The 16418-nt window shown below is 64.5% G+C and overlaps 1 protein-coding gene across 1 annotated transcript; it reads right to left on the bottom strand.

Moving 5' to 3' along the window:
- Positions 1 to 2220: 2220 nt before the first annotated feature.
- FAM120C (family with sequence similarity 120 member C) lies at positions 2221 to 15846 on the bottom strand. The gene is made up of 16 exons (XM_065423067.1): positions 15064 to 15846; positions 12783 to 13029; positions 10748 to 10830; positions 9656 to 9784; positions 9093 to 9195; positions 8466 to 8551; positions 7768 to 8069; positions 7154 to 7433; positions 6724 to 6895; positions 6114 to 6363; positions 5736 to 5850; positions 4253 to 4462; positions 3715 to 3916; positions 3108 to 3246; positions 2684 to 2741; positions 2221 to 2460 (listed from the first exon to the last, which is right to left on the bottom strand). Exons 1-16 carry the CDS (start codon positions 15844 to 15846, stop codon positions 2221 to 2223), a joined length of 3399 nt encoding a protein of 1132 aa, XP_065279139.1.
- Between the last annotated feature and the right edge of the window lie 572 nt (positions 15847 to 16418).

Below are 16418 nucleotides of genomic sequence, written 5' to 3'. Positions count from 1 at the left end.
TCAATTGGGAGTTCGTCCCAGCTGTTAATCACCTGACGGGTAAGAATTGGTCCCTTCTTTTCAATTTGTATTGGTCTGGCTTCAGCCTCCTGCCTCTTGCTTTTCAGTCAGCCTGTCTCCACCAGACTAAAGAAGAGCCCTGTAGTACCGTGACTGCCCAAGATTCTCCAGCAGAATCCAGTCCCCTCTCGATCTCCTTCCGAACACAGCTGGCTACTTACGCCTCTCAAATCATTTCCACGGCTCTTCTCCGCGCCCCAGAGCGACTCCGTGTTTAAAATCTCGGGGACGGCAAAAACTACAAATCTTCCGAAGCACCAACGACTGGTGGATGCGTTTCAGAATTTCCCCCCGGAGGGAGTTCGGGAGGCTGTGATTTCAGGTTTAGTTTTCTGGATTTCAGAGGAGAAAAATGGCTGCACTGAATTGGGATGAGCTCTGTAAAATGCTGAGGGTCCTTAAAATCATATCTCCCCCCCCCCCCCGAAAAGGGGGGTTATTCCAGCAATAAAAGTGATTGCAATTCCAGGCGTCTGTCCCTAAAGATTCCCAACCCCAAACGCTTCAGATTGACTCCTTCGCGATTCGCAGACACGGCCGATTGTCTCCAGACACTCAGAGACGCCTGATCTGAAGCCTGACTTTGAAACATGGTTAAAGTAATAAAAACCGACAGGGTGACGCCTGCCGACGAGCTGCCTCGGGCGGGCGGGCGTCTTCCGAGCGTTGGATTCGGAATTGGCCTCGGTTCGAAAGCTCAAGTAATCAGAGTCCGGAGAGAGTTTTCCGGAGTCTTTGCTGGCGGATCAGTCAGGGTTAAAAGGGTTCAGTGCCCCCGATCGCAAAAGGGGGCGTTAAATTTCCTCCCATCCCCCCACCCCCGAGGCGGGGGGAAAATAATATATAAAGTTTATCGAGATTTGGGCTGTTTCCTGCCCCCTCCCTGTTCCCCAAATCCCCATGTCTCTGCCTGGATCTGGGGGAATTCAAGCCTTCCCGTGCCGACAGGGGCGTGGACTGGTCAGGAGAGGAGCCGTCCGGGGGGCCAGGATGGGAATTCACCACCAGCCCCCCGGCCTGAAGTTAGAGTCGGGGGGGGGGGGGGGGGAATTAGGATACAAAACCTTTCCACCAGATTTGAATGGGACTTTAAGGGGGTTCCCCCCACACCAAATACATCCCCGACCAGTCAGCCTCCAAGTCCCCGCATTCCCCTCCCATGGGACGGAAACCCTAACAGCCCCCCAGCCTCAAAATCCCTGCCCACCAACCTGAACCCCTCCTCCACCCTCCATTGGCCAGCCCAGCTGGGAACCGCGGCCAGGAGGGGGGACTCCGCGGAAGTCTGGTTTCGGAGGGACCCCCCCCGACTGCCCCTGCCCCCCTGGGTACAGGCGGACGGCTCTGGAGCTGTGGCTGGGGACACGGGAATTCCTCCCCCCGAGATACGTAGTTTCTATATAGAATCTGTCTCTGTAAATATAATCTCTCTCTTCTCTCTGTACAAAGCACGGGCGGATTTCAGCCATCCGCGCCTCTGCCCCGAACTTGCCCCCACGCCGCCCGAAACGAACACGGGCTGGGGGCATCTGCACCCGCCAAATATTAGGGAAATCCGCCTCCCCACCCCCGGGACGTTTTGGGGCTCCACCCAGAGCAGCAAGGGGCGCTGTGGGTGCCGGGGAGTGGAGGGCGCCCAGCGTTGCAGGGCAGTGGGCGCCACGACATCACCCCTCCCCACTCGCTTTTATTCATCCTGGCTGGCTTCCTTTTAACGGCTCCCCCTTTACTTAATAGCATTTCTCCCGCCCCCCCGCTACAAGAGCCGGGAGAGGGGTATATATATAATATGTTAAAAACCATAAAAAACCGTCAACTCCCCACCCACAAATATTAAAATAAAAAAAATAATAAAATACGCCATGTTGTGGAGCCAATCAGCATGATCGGGGTGGGTGTCAGTGCCAGGAGGGGGCAGGGGGTAGGAAAACAGGTACAAATCCTCCCACAATGCACTAGGGCGCTGTAGGAGACCATCCCTTTAATTAGGGGACGATCCCCCACAATGCACTGGGGCGCTGTAGGAGACCATCCCTTTAATTAGGGGACGATCCCCCACAATGCACTGGGGTGCTGCCTTTCCAACCCCCCTGTCCTCATGGTACCCTGAGGCTTTCACACTCCTGGCCCCGCCCCCGAATCAGGTCCCCCCCCCCCCCGTCACTCTTCCTTCTGCAGAGCCGGGAGGGGCAGCTTGGTATCGGGGCTGCGATCCACCTCCTGGGCCAGCCGCCCGCAGTCCTGGCCCTCGTCACCGCAGGGCTCAGCGTCTCTGGCTAAGGCACATTGTGATGGGGCCGGGGGGCAGGGACCGCCCCCCGAATCCTCGCCCCCGTTCACCTGTGACGGGGACTGCCCGCTCTGCCACTCTGCTGCTTTGGCTGCTCCCTCCAACGAGCCCTGCGGAGAACAGGAGTGCAACATATTCGGACACCCGCTGGAATCCCGTCCCACTAGGCCCGTGGCTGAGATGCAGCCACCTCTGGGGCGGGGCAGCTGGGGAACAGCCACACATAACGCTGCACGGGGACAGCAACCCAGCTGTAGGGGGGTGGGGGGCATGGAGAAGGGTTGGCGGGAGCATCCAGACCAGTGGGGCTGAGGGAAAGGCAGAAACACGTACCTGCTTGCTAAGTTTCTTGTTTCCTTTGGGGAGTTTTCCAGACCCGTCTCGACTGCGTCTGGGGTGGAGCAAGGCGGAAAATAATACTGATTAGCTAGCAGCAGGGTTGTTACACTGATGCCCCCGTAATAAGAGTAATTAAGTAATGGGCCTAATAACCAGGGTGACGTTAACGAGGATAAAAACAGTGGCCATTAATAGTTCTAATGATTACAAATAATATAAGCATAATTCATGAGGACAGGGATGGCTTGCCGGGTGCTGAGATGCAGCTGTCTCTGGGGCGGGGCGAGGCGGCTGGGGAACAGCTGCCACACACAGATGGCTCGCATGGCGCAGAGATGACCCAAGGGGAGAATGCTGGTCCCCCAGCAGCCAGCAAAGCCTCTCTCCAGCCCACCCCCAGCAGTGCTGCGGTACTTACCCCTTCCCTGGCCCCCCGACAGACACCACCTGCATCCCAAAGGAGCCCCGCCCCCGCGAGGGCTTACTGCCCGCCCACTGGCCGACAACCATGCCGGCGATCTCCAGCTTGCCCCCCTGAGGCGGGATGGGGTGGAGACCTAGGGAAGCGGAGACAGAGGGGGGGAGATGAGTGACAGGTGACACTAGGGTCACGTACAGGCCCCAGGAGATATGAGACAGTAGCAGAATGTCATCTTTTGGGTCAGAAACAGGGTCTGCCTGAGTCTGCAGAGACTCTGAGCCAGTCACTGGGAGAGGTGTGAACTGCCCTAGGCATTACCGACCTCTGCCTGAGTCTGCAGAGAGCCTGAGCCAATAGCACTTACAGAGGGAATCTGCCCCGATGCATCTCAATAGGATGATGCCCCCCAGCCCCACTGCTCTGGAGCACCCCACCAGCCCCCCACACTCCACATATCTACAACTGGAGGGGGGAGAAAAGAGGCCTCCCCTACCCCTGCCTTCAAGAGGGCATACAATCCAGCCATCTGGGGATCCCACTGCTGCCACCAATGCCCCGCGGGACAGGGCAGGGACACGGCTCAGGGGACACAACGATCTCTCACCTGTGAACCCTCTGCTCCTCCCAGGAGTTGGTGGCAGCACAGAGCCCGTGGTGCGGGGGTAGAGGGGCATCGAATAGAAGGGCGCGGCCATGGCAGGCACAAAGGGAGGGGGCGGGAGCAGAGGGGGCGGGGCCTGGCGGTTGAAGTTCACGCCCTCCAGGATGCTCTGTCTCATCCTCTCCACTTTGGCCGCCTGCTCCATCTGGGGAGGAAAGTGGGGGGCGGGGGGAGTTGAATCCAGCTGACCTCCTCCCCCACATCCCTGCCCCTCCCCCACAGCCTGCCCCAATGTCAGAACATCCAGGTACTTCCAGACCAAGAGGAGCAGCCTCTCAAACCCCCTCCCGCACTCTCCCCCCAGATAGAACCCAGGCGTCCTGGCTCCCAGCACCCCCTGCTCTAACCACTAGACCCCACTCCCCTCCCAAAGCCGGGGAGAGAACCCAGGAGTCCTGGCTCCCAGGCCCCCGCTCTAACCCACTAGATCCCACTCCCCATCCCAGAGGCAAGGAGAGAACCCAGGCATCCTGCCCCATACCTGCCCGTCACACAGGTCAATGAGGGGGGCCCTGTCGCGGGTGGCTTTGATGAGCTTGCTCTGGAAGAGTTTGCCATCGAAGTAGATCCAGGGGCAGCAGTGTTCCCAGGGCACCGGCTGCCCGCAGGCGTCGTTGGCAAACAGAGCCGTATCTACTCCACTCATGAAGAGGGCTGCCAGCTGTACGCCCCGGGCATCCAGCTTCTCGATCTGCAAGGGAACCATTCCCATCACGTTAACATGGGGAGGAGTGCAGCCACCTCTGGGGCAGGGCAGCTGGGGAACAGCCACACATAACACTGCATGGGGAGGCTCACCCGGCGTTGAGATGTGGGCATCTGGGGAACAGAGCAGATTGGCAGTTTTTAATCTAGTAAAGGAATAACTCCAGCACATTCTCCAGTGAGAGCTGGGAAGAGAACCCAGGAGTCCTGGCTGCTAGCCCCCCATACTAGTCACTGCACCCCGCTCCCATTCACCTTTCTCCCAAACAGCTCCAGTGCTGGCTGTCACTAACTGTACCCCATGTTCACTGCTTTTACAGACTAGGATAAATTGTGTACAAAATGTGCCTTGTGAGGTATCACCTGAAAACTCATAATCTGCTGAACATTATTGTTCCAGTAAAATGTGTGTATCAACGTTGTATGGAAAGTTATGAGATTCCACTGTGTAACATCGCTGTGACATGCAGGCACAAACCAGTTCCTCAGAGACAAGGGACACACTGACGGCCTGGCCAGGTGACAGCATAATAAAGCAGACTATCACCTGGGTAAGCGGCCAGTCTTTGGCGGGAAGAAGGGTGCGAACAAGAACTTTACACATTGGCAAAGACACAGCTGGGGTTTCCTGCACCCAAGCTGGAGATAATCCTCAAGGGAGGGAGAGGGGAATACGAATGGAAACAGAGGAGCCCAAATCGTATTCTCCCCTCATCTCTACTCAGGGCAGCAGCCCCGTTTGAAAGACAAATGAAGCATTACTGAACTGGGCCGGGGTCCTGGTGGAAAGATCGACCCAGTAGGTCCTTATAGGGAGAAAACCCTTTTTGCTTTTAAGTTCACCTGGCTCGTTACGTTAGGTACCGGTCTGGGTCTTCTCTTGTTTGATTTTCTTTGGGACCCAGCGCGACTTTCACGCCTCACCACCAGTCATCACTTCAAATCTTTCTGCCTGGGGTTAATGAACTTCTTGGATGGTTTTCTCTACCCCGGCGTGTTTGGGAACCTCCGCCGGAGCGAACGGGGTCTGGGCAGGCCGGTTTCCATTGGGGAGCCGGGAGAGACGGGGCAGGACGAGCCGCACCCCTGGGCAAGGGCTGGGAGTAGCTGGTGAGTGGCCAGCCAGAGCAGGCAGTGACGCCGAGGCGGGTGGCTGCGTGGGCCGGGCAGCAGCGAAGCAGGGTGCGAGGCACCCCAGGCTGGAGAAGCGGGGGGACACGGCAGCTTTCCCCCCGGGAAACGTGGCGGCAGCCCCCTACCTTCAGCTCCTGCAGCTGATCCGGCTCGTAGAGCTGAGAGGAAACCGCCTGAGCCAGGAACACGTCCAGCTCATGCCTATGAAGGGTCCTCCCTCCGGGCCACTGCATCATGTAACTGAAAACAGAACAGAGAGTGAACCTGGCCAGGCCCGGCATTCCCACATGGAGCGGCTCGCGGAGGGGAGTGGGGGCTGGGAGCCAGGACGCCTGGGTTCTCTCCCCGGCTCTGGGAGGGGAGTGGGGTCTAGTGGTGAGAGCGGGGGGAGGTGGGGGGGCTGGGAGCCAGGATGCCTGGGTTCTCTCCCCGGCTCTGGGAGGAGAGTGGGGTCTAGTGGTGAGAGCAGGGGCCTGGTTCTGTCGCTGGTCGCCCCTGCTCACCGCAGCACACAGCACATCAGCAGCAGGTGCGTGGGCACGTTGGCCGGGTTCAGCATGCCGGGCGTGTCGGCCCGCAGGCAGGCCAGGAAGGCCCTCATGCGCCGGTTCTTGTCCTCCACCGCCTTCCCCAGCCACAGCTTCCGCAGGTTGGGGCAGGTCCACTCGCGGAAGGCCAGGGCCGAGACCAGCTCCGGCGTCTGCGGGGACTTCCCCTTGTAGGCCGCCCACTCCTTGATGATCACAGGGGGCACTGCGGGGCAATGAGAGGGGAAGGGGTCAGAGAGAACCCAGGAGTCCTGGCTCCCAGCCCCCCGCCCGACCACCAGCCCCCACTCCCCTCCCAGAGCGGGGAGAGAACCCAGGAGTCCTGGCTCCCAGCCCCCCCCAGCTCTAACCACCAGCCCCCACTCCGCTCCCAGAGCGGGGAGAGAACCCAGGAGTCCTGGCTCCCAGCCCCCGGCCCGACCACCAGCCCCCACTCCCCTCCCAGAGCGGGGAGAGAACCCAGGAGTCCTGGCTCCTCATACCCCCAAACACCACTCCCTTCCCAGAGCTAGGGACAGAACTCAGGTGTCCGGAGTCTCCCAGCCCCCACCACGGGGGTCCGTACCTTCCGTGGGGATGCGGCGGCGGATGGCCAGGCGCTCCACCCGGCGCTGGTTCTCGGCCACGCCGAACAGCACCCCGTAGACATGCTGGCGGGCGCCGCGGAAGAGGACAGCGGCTGGAGGCAACTCAGTGTTACACTCGTCCTCGATGCACACGGGGAGCTTGATCTCGCCCTGCGCCGGAATGTCAGGAGAGGAACTGAGAACCCAGGAGTCCTGGCTCCCCCCACTCTAACCCACCAGACCCCTCCCCTCCCAGAGCCGGGGAGAGAACCCAGGAGTCCTGGTGCCCAGCCCCCCAGCTCTAACCACCAGCCCCCACTCTCCTTCCAGAGCCAGGGAGAGAACCCAGGAGTCCTGGCTCCCAGCCCCCCCTGCTCTAACCACTAGCCCCCACTCCCCTCCCAGAGCCAGGACTGGAGCCGGGCTCACCTTGGTAAGAACATGGTAGATGGAGGGGTACATGAGGCCGCGTCGGTGCCGGTGCTCAGCCACCCGCAGGACCTCGGGGGCGACGGGGGGCAGCGGGGGGGTGGTTATGTCCATGTGGTTGCGGGTGGCCATGGAAAGCAGCGAGGGGATGGAGGGCTCGGGCCCAGCCAGGGGCCCGTCGGTGTCGCCGGAGCCCCCGGCCTGCCCCCAGCCCTGTCTCAGCTTCTCAGCACCGGGCCCCTCCCAGCCAGACTTCGGCTGCAGCACTTCGGAGACGTGGCTGGAGAGGAGACATGGGGGAGGTGATGACGCACTCCCCTCCCAGAGCCAGGGAGAGAACCCAGGAGTCCTGGCTCCCAGCCCCCCCTGCTCTAACCACCAGCCCCCACTCCCCTCCCAGAGCCAGAGAGAGAACCCAGGAGTCCTGGCTCCCAGCCCCCCTGCTCTAACCACTAGCCCCCACTCCCCTCCCAGAGCTGGGGAGAGAACCCAGGAGTCCTGGCTCCCAGCCCCCCTGCTCTAACCACCAGCCCCCACTCCCCTCCCAGAGCCAGAGAGAGAACCCAGGGGACCTGGCTCCTGCCCCCCTGCTCTAACCACTAGCCCGCACTCACTTGGCACTGCCCCCGTTGTGCTCTTCGCCGTCGGAGGAGGAGGAGGGGGAGGAGGCCGGCCCAGAGGAAGGGGAGGGCTTGGGGCCCCGGTGGTGGTGGGGGAACTGGGCGTTGTAGGTGCCGGGCCAGCTGTTGAAGTCGCCGCCCTTCAGGACGGGGTCCTCGTGAAAGGGGGGCACGTCTCCAAGCAGGTGGGGGGAGAAGAGGAGGCTGGCGCTGGGGCCCGGCGGGAAGGAGGCGGCCGAGGAGGAGGGCGGGGCTGGCGGCTGGTACTGCATCTTTGGCCCCAGGTGGGGTGAGAACTGGGGAGGGAGGCAGAGAGAGAGGTGAGCAAAGAGCAGCAGACCCCACCTCCCCTGACAGCCAGGAGAACCCAGGAGTCCTGGCTCCAACCCCCTCCCCCCTCGCTCTAATCCCTAGACCCCCCCTCCCTTCCCTGAACTGGGCAGAGAACCCAGGAGTCCTGGCTCCCAGCGTCCCCCGCTCTAACCACCAGCCCCCACTCCCCTCCCAGAGCTGGGGAGAGAACCCAGGAGTCCTGGCTCCCAGCCCCTGCAGCTCTAATCACTAGACTCCACTCCCCTTCCAGAGCCGTGGAGAGAACCCAGGAGTCCTGGCTGTCAGTCTTCCCCACCCCCACTCCAACCCACTGACTCCAGAGACCCCAATCCCATTCCGCACCCCGGATTGGAACATACCATAGGCTTCCCCGTGGGGAGGGATCCCACCGGGCTGCGCTGCGCAGGGGCTGCTCCTCCGAAGTGGTTGGATCCATAGCCTGGCACTGAGACACAGAGCGGGGGCTCGGCAAGCGGAGGGGAGCGGGGCTTAATGGTTAGCAGGGGGTGGCCAGAACTCCTGGGTTCTCCCCGGCTCTGGGAGGGGAGTGGGGTCTAGTGGTTAGAGCAGGGGGTGGCCAGAACTCCTGGGTTCTCCCCGGCTCTGGGAGGGGAGTGGGGTCTAGTGGTTAGAGCATGGGGGGCTGGGCGCCAGGACTCCTGGGTTCTCTGCCTGGCTCTGGGAGGGGAGTGGGGTCTAGTGGTTAGAGCAGGGGGGGCTGGGAGCCAGGACTCCTGGGTTCTCTGCCTGGCTCTGGGAGGGGTGTGGGGTCTACTGGGTTAGAGCGGTGGGGGGGGGGGCTGTGGGGAGGGGGAGAAGCGCTGGCTCTGGGGGGAGCTCCCGGCTGCTCCAGTCCTGGCCTCGCCCAGCAGGGGGCACTGTGGGAAGGGGGAGGGGCGCTGGCTGTGGGGGGAGCTCCTGGCTGCTCCAGCCCCGGCCTCTTCCAGCAGGGGGCGCTGTGGGAAGCAGCCCCGTCAGATACTCACGTACAAACGAGGACAGGCCCACAGGAGCTGGGGGCATCTTGGCAGTCACCGAATAATAGTTCACGGCTTTCTTGAAACGCTCAATCTTATCCTCTGTCCTGGACTGGGGGAGCAAAGCGGACAGGAGACTGGCTGGGGATCCGGGGCCTAAAAGCGGCCCCACCCCGGCCATCGAACCCACCTCTCAAAGCAGGAGCTGCTGTGCTCTGTCTGACGCTACAGAGCGACACAGGACTGCAGTGTCAGCCCAACGGGGCTTGGGAGTCGGACCCCCAAAGAGATGGGGCAAAAGCCAGCGCGCCTGGGGCCCCCTGATTTCAGCCGGAGGGGGTCTCACGGCACGCTGGGGCCCCCAGTCTCAGCCGGAGGGGGTCTCACGGCACGCTGGGGCCCCCGATCTCAGCTGGAGGGGGTCTCACGGCACGCGGCGGGCCCCGGATCTCAGTCAGGGGGATCTCTCGGAGCGCTGGGCACCCCCCAATCTCGGCCAGAGGGGGTCTCATGGCACGCCAGGGGACCGGATCAGCAGCTCCGGTCAGCAAGCCAGGCCCCTCCCCGCTCACCTGAGAGTGTTTGAAGACGTCTCTCCCCACGGCATCCAGGTCGCAGGGGTCTTTGATGGCGCTGACGTACTCCGAGACCGCCTTGATCACCACGTCGCAGGGGGGCAGCACCAGCTGGTGGGCTCGGACCTGGGCACGGGGGGGGGGAGACACGGACAGTGCTCAGCATCTGGCACCCCACAGGCAGCCAGGCTGGAAGCCCCACCCTCCATCACCCCCCATGCGATCCCCGACCAGAGAGCCTGCCCGGAGAGTCCCCAGCCCCCCGGGGGCTCCCCGACCACAGACGCCCGCCCAGAGAGTCCCCAGCCCCCCGGGGGCTCCCCGACCGCAGACGCCCGCCCGGAGAGTCCCCAGCCCCCCGGGGGCTCCCCGACCGCAGACGCCCGCCCGGAGAGTCCCCAGCCCCCCGGGGGCTCCCCGACCGCAGACGCCCGCCCGGAGAGTCCCCAGCCCCCCAGGGGCTCCCCGACCAGAGAGCCTGCCCAGAGAGTCCCCAGCCCCCCGGGGGCTCCCCGACCACAGACGCCCGCCCGGAGAGTCCCCAGCCCCCCGGGGGCTCCCCGACCGCAGACGCCCGCCCGGAGAGTCCCCAGCCCCCCGGGGGCTCCCCGACCGCAGACGCCCGCCCGGAGAGTCCCCAGCCCCCCGGGGGCTCCCCGACCGCAGACGCCCGCCCGGAGAGTCCCCAGCCCCCCGGGGGCTCCCCGACCGCAGACGCCCGCCCGGAGAGTCCCCAGCCCCCCGGGGGCTCCCCGACCGCAGACGCCCGCCCGGAGAGTCCCCAGCCCCCCGGGGGCTCCCCGACCGCAGACGCCCGCCCGGAGAGTCCCCAGCCCCCCGGGGGCTCCCCGACCGCAGACGCCCGCCCGGAGAGTCCCCAGCCCCCCGGGGGCTCCCCGACCGCAGACGCCCGCCCGGAGAGTCCCCAGCCTCCCCTGTTCTAACCACGAGACCCCACTCTCCTCCTAGGGCCAGGGATCCTGGCTCTCCGTCCCCTCTGCTCCGACCCACAATGCCTATCTGCAAGGCCAATCCCGTCCCAGCCCTACCAGGCTGCTGCGGGCGGTGCCAGGGGACTTGAGAGTCTACCTTGAGCGATGCCAGCGGGTGGTCTGGCCCCAGCAGGCTCCAGTGGAAAGCAGCCAGGTCCTCGTCCGGGAGGATGTGGTTACCTGGGGGGGGCGGGAATAACACGGTCCCCGGTTACTGCGCCCCAAAGGGATTCGGTGCCCACACCCCGCTCCCAAAGAGGAAAGGGGGGGGCGGTCACGGAGTCTTCTGATTGGAGGATTCAGGCCAGAGGGCCAGAAAACAGATGTTATGCAAATGAGGCAGCCCTGATTTGAATATTTGATTACTAGGCGCTGTTATTTGCATAAATGCACCCCTCTTTCTCTCCGGATCCCCTTTGAGTGATCCCCTTTCTTCATGCAATTCCAACACCCCCCCCCCCCCCCCCAGCAGGGCCGGCTCCGCGGGGGGGGGGGGGGGGCGAAGCCGGGGGGAGGGCGCCGGAGGGGAGGGCGGCCGGAGCCCTGGGAGGAGGGCGGCGAGCCCCGGCGGGGGCTCGGCTCTCCTCCCCCGGCGGCCAGAGCGCCGGGGGCAGGGCGGCGAGAGGGCGGCGAGCCCCGGCTGGGGCTCGGCTCTCCCCCCGGCGGCCAGAGCGCAGGGGGCTCTCCTCCCCCGGCGGCCAGAGCGCCGGGGGCAGGGCGGCGAGAGGGCGGCGAGCCCCGGCTGGGGCTCGGCTCTCCCCCCGGCGGCCAGAGCGCAGGGGGCAGGGGGCTCTCCTCCCCCGGCGGCCAGAGCGCCGGGGGCAGGGCGGCGAGCCCCGGCTGGGGCTCGGCTCTCCCCCCGGCGGCCAGAGCGCAGGGGGCAGGGCGGCGAGCCCCGGCGGGGGCTCGGCTCTCCCCCCGGCGGCCAGAGTGCCGGGGGCAGGGCGGCGAGAGGGCGGCGAGCCCCGGCTGGGGCTCGGCTCTCCCCCCGGCAGCTGGGGGGAGGGCGCGGGGGGGGGGGGAGGGCGGCCAGAGCGCCGGGGGGAGGGCGGCGAGCCCGGCTGTGGCCCCGCTCTCCCCGGGGGCCCAAGCGCCGCGCCGCCCCCCTCCAGGTGCCGCCCCAAGCACCAGCTTGGTTGCCTGGTGCCTGGAGCCGGCTCTGTCCCCCAGTCCATTCCCTGACCATAGAGACCCTACCTAGAGTGGTCCCCAGCCCCTCATGTCCTCCCTGACCATAGAGACCCTACCTAGAGTGGTCCCCAGCCCCTCATGTCCTCTCTGATCATAGAGACCCTACCTAGAGTGATCCCCAGCCCATGTCCTCCCTGACCATAGAGACCCTGCCTAGAGTGATCCCCAGCTCCTCATGTCCTCCCTGACCATAGAGACCCTACCTAGAGTGGTCCCCAGCCCCTCATGTCCTCCCTGACCATAGAGACCCTACCTAGAGTGGTCCCCAGCCCCTCATGTCCTCTCTGATCATAGAGACCCTGACTAGAGTGGTCTCCAGCCCATGTCCTCCCTGACCATAGGGACTCTGACCAGAGACTAGCCCCTCCTCCCCAATGTGTTTTAACCATAGAGTTCCTGGCTAGACTGGTCAGCAAAGGCCTTGCCTAGACAGTAGTTCCCAATCCCCCCCCCATGTGCTCCCTGACCATAGAGTGCTTGCCTAGAGGGTGGTCTCCAGTCCCCTGTACAGGGTTCCCTGACCATAGAGTTCCTCCCTAGAGTGATCCCCAACACTCCTCCGTGTGGTACTTCCCATAGAAATGCTGCCTAGAGAGGTCCCCAAACCCCCACCCCACCAGGTGTCCCCCAAAGAGCACAGAGACCCTGCCCAGAGCGGTCCCCCAGCCCCTCGTGTGCTCCCCAACCCCAGAGCACCTCTCGCACAGCCACAGAGACCCGGCTAGAGCCACCACCGCCGCGGCTGCCCTGTCTGTCATGCCACCATCTCTCTACGGCGGTGGGGTGGGGAGCAGCTCCCCCAGCCGGGAGGACCAGGGCGCAGCTTACCCAGTGCCACGGACCCCTCGATCCCAGGCCCAGACTCCCCCTCCCAGAGGGACCTGCGTATCCGTGCCCCCAGCTAGAGGGGCTGAGCCCCATTCCCCCCCAGCTGTTCCTACCCAGCAGGGCAGCGAAGACGGGGAAGCTGGAGACCGTCAGGCCCAGCTGCTTGGCCACCTGGTGCATGAGGAACTGATTGGTGGTGAGGCTCTTGCCGTTCCAGCTCAGCTTCAGGGCGTGGGCGCTGAAGTAGCAGGGCAGGCTGGCCAGGGCGAACTCCGCGTCGTGGGCCAGCAGCCCGTGGAAGCCACGCTCCCGGAAGAAGGACACCACCTCCAGGTGATGGTCCTCCAGGCTCTGGAAGACCTGCAGGTGGGAGAAGACTGTGGTGAGACAAGGGAAGGAATGGGGCCCGCACGGAGCCCCCCGCCGCAGAGGGGGGAATGGGGGACCCAGGTATAGGGGAGGGAGAAATGGAGGGCCCTGGTATAGAGGGAGGAGGGAATGGGGCACCCGCAGGGCCCCCTGCTGTAGAGAGGGAACGGGGGGCCCTGTATAGGGGGGAGGAGTGGGGGACAGAGCCCCCCGCAGAGGAAGGAAGGAGAGAACACAGCGCGCTGGGGGGTGCAATTGGCAGGCGCCATCTCTGGGCTCGGAGGAAGCCGGCAGCTCTTTGCTGGGTTTCTCTCTCCCCATCAGCGCAACCCGTGGTTCTGCCCGAGGGCCCGGGGACTCAGTACCAGCCATCAGCCAGGGCAGAGGCAGAGTTAATCAGGCCAACCCCACATTGGGCGACCAGGGGGCTAGACAGAGGGCTCTGGCTTGCCGGCCCACGACGCCTCTAGCTGCAGCCAGTCCCTGATGCTTCTGAGGAGGGCAGAGAAACAACAGTTCTGCATTGGGGAGAGATGGAACCTTCCTTCCTGACCTGAGCTGGCGAAGCCCTGAAGCATGGGAGTGGATCACAGCCCTTATCCGGAGGCAGAACTATCCTCGGGCATGGGACAAGCAGCTCCACCCAGAACTGCTCCGGCTGCCTGTCCTTGAAGCGTTGCCGTCCCTTGATTGTCCCCCACCACACCCCACCTCCCTTTGATCGCAACCCTGGCACGATTCCACAACCCTCCGGCTGGCTGCTCCTTCCCTCCCTTTAATTAAAGCTGGGTTGCCCAGCCCCACACTGCCAACACGCGGGCGCTGCTCTGGGGCGCTGGGCGTCTCATGCCTCCCAGAGACGCCTGTTTAAACACAGGCCACAGGACGTCCTTGAGTTCAATGGAGAATCCACACGTCCCTCGGGAAATGGGCCCCTCCCTGTTCAAAATCTACACCTGATTTCCAGGCTGGATTTGTTTAGCTTCAACTTCCAGCCACTAGCTTGTGTTCGAGCTTCCACTGCTGGACTGGCGAGCCCGTCAGTAAACGTTTGGTCCCTCCGGAGGCGTTTAGAGACTGGGATCACGTCACCCTTCCCCTTCCCCTTGTGGAGCTCAATAGATCGCTCTCCTGGCGTCTCTCGCAGGCCAGTTTTCTAACCCTTTACATCGGTCTCCTGGCTCTTCTCCGGACCCTCTTCAACAGATCAACAGCCTCCTTGAATTCCAGACACCAGAAGTGGACGCGGGATCCCAACAGCGGACGCACCAGGGCCGAATCCAGGGTGAAATCACCTCTCTGCTCCCACTCGAGATTCCCCGGTCTATACATCCCAGGATGGCCTTAGCCCTTTCGGCCCCAGTGTCGCACCAGAAGCTCCCGTTCAGCTGCTTCTCCCCCATGACCCCCCTGTCCTATTTCTCCACTTTGCCTGGCACAGAGCGTTCCCCTGGCACCTACAGCTCAAGGGCGGACGATGCAGCTAGCCCCGTAAGTACCCTTCCTATCCAGCACTCGGGTACCAGGACCCCACATTAAAGGTCAAAAGACAACCACTGTTGATGATGGAGAGAGAGATCCAACAGACGCAATGAATATGAGTCTCCCAGCGCTGAGATGCAACCACCTCTGGGGCGGGGCAGCTGGGGAACAGCCGCATATAACGCCACAGTGAGGGCTCGCCCAACGCTGAGGTGCAGGGGCAGCTGGGGAACAGCCGAACACAACGCCACATAGGAAGGGCTTGCCGGGTGCTGGGATGCAGCCACCTCTGGGGAACAATCACAGAGCCAGGCAGCCCAGCTGGTCGGGAGAGGAGACGAAAGACAACGATGGAGTGCAGGGGAAGGAGGCAGAAGGGGTTACGGTCACAGCTCAGACCGCAGGAAGCGGGGCTCATGCAGGTGGAAGGGGTCATAGGTGGAAGGGCAGAGGGCAGACTCAGGTAGGCACAGTCATAGGGCGCCAGGGGGAGGCGTGGGGTGAACGGACATGGGGGGCAGGCGCGCAGCCGCCCTCTCCTACCTTGACCCGGAAGCGGATCATGGCCAGGCGGACGCAGTGCCCCAGGCAGGCGGGGGGCAGGAACCAGGCGCGGGGGGGCGGCGTGCCCTTGTTGCCCACGTGGCCGGCGATGAGCTGGGCCGTCTGCCGCTCGGCCTGGGCCTTGCGGCCCCACTCGGGCAGCCGCTCCTTGCCCAGCCCGCCGTTGAAGATGACCGCCAGCTCCAGCCCGCCCTGATAGAGGCAGGCCTGGGACAGGGCCGCCAGGTAGCCCACCATGGCGTTCCACTGGCCGCCGCACACCCAGTCCGTCTGGTAGCCGCCATACAGCCGCTGCAGGGCCGAATCCGCGTCCACCAGCAGCCGGGCCGGGCAGGCCGATGTCAGCCCCGGAGCATGCTGGGAGTGAGCCGCCACCGTCGCCAGCCCCGGAGCATGCTGGGAGTGGGCCGCCAGCCCCGGAGCATGCTGGGAGTGGGCCGCCACCGTCGCCAGCCCCGGAGCATGCTGGGAGTGGGCCGCCACTGTCGCCAGCCCCGGAGCATGCTGGGAGTGGGCCGCCACCGTCGCCAACCCCGGAGCATGCTGGGAATGAGCTACCGACGCTAACCCCGGAGCATGCTGGGAGTGGGCCGTGAGAGGCTGGGGGTAGGGCCCGGGCAGCGGCTGGAGGTAGCCGGCCAGGCCGCAGTAGGGGGGCCCCCCGCGGACCCCCGCCGCCCGGGCCAGCTTGAGCAGGTCGACGGGTACCACGGCGCCCGGGCAGCGCTTCTCCACGAACTCCTGGAAGCCCTGGACCCCCATCGCGGTGGGCCCCACTTCGGGGTCAGGGCGAGGGGGGGCGGGAGCCCCCCTCCCCTAACCGAGGGCTGGCTCCTGGGCTCCTCCCCGCCCCCCCTCACAGCGCCCAGCGCTTTGGGGCGGCCGTGGCCGCCATGTTGTAGCTTTCTTCTCCTTCTCCGCCTCCCTGCCAGCCCCTCCCCCGCCCGGCCGCGGGGCACGTCGGGAGTTGTAGTTTGCTCCCTCGGGGTGCGCCCGTTAGAACCCATGGACGGGCGGGAGGGGCCGGGACTAAAAGTCCCGGCAGGCCCTGCGGGAAGCGCGGCGCCCTCCCGCCATGTTGTCCGGGTCGCCTTCGCGTGGGCTCATGGGAGTTGTAGTCCTTTCCGTCAGGGCAGGCCCGTTAGCACTGAGGGCGCGGGGCGGGAGGGCTCGGACTACGACTCCCGGCAGCCCGAGCGAGCCCCCCTCCAGCCCTTCTCCGCCATGTGGTCCGGTGCATCGAGCAAGGCGGCGTATGGCCTCATGGGAGTTGCAGTGCCCGGCTTCCAGGCTACTGTGCGCCCTTAGGTCGCCATCTTGCCGGGTGCCGCTTC

The sequence above is a fragment of the Emys orbicularis genome (assembly GCF_028017835.1).
Source record: "Emys orbicularis isolate rEmyOrb1 chromosome 21 unlocalized genomic scaffold, rEmyOrb1.hap1 SUPER_21_unloc_2, whole genome shotgun sequence".
NCBI lineage: Eukaryota > Metazoa > Chordata > Testudines > Emydidae > Emys > Emys orbicularis.
Note: the sequence above shows the minus strand (reverse complement) of the source record. Positions and strands in the feature narration are given on the sequence as shown.

Excerpts from the sequence above, each read along its gene's own strand:
- FAM120C (XM_065423067.1), bottom strand. The coding sequence starts at position 15,846 with ATGGGGGTCCAGGGCTTCCAGGAGTTCGTGGAGAAGCGCTGCCCGGGC. Across the intron at positions 9,196-9,655 it reads ACGTCTTCAAACACTCTCAG|TCCAGGACAGAGGATAAGAT; the intron begins GTGAGCGGGGAG and ends TTGCTCCCCCAG. Across the intron at positions 5,851-6,113 it reads CTGATGTGCTGTGTGCTGCG|TTACATGATGCAGTGGCCCG; the intron begins GTGAGCAGGGGC and ends TTCTGTTTTCAG.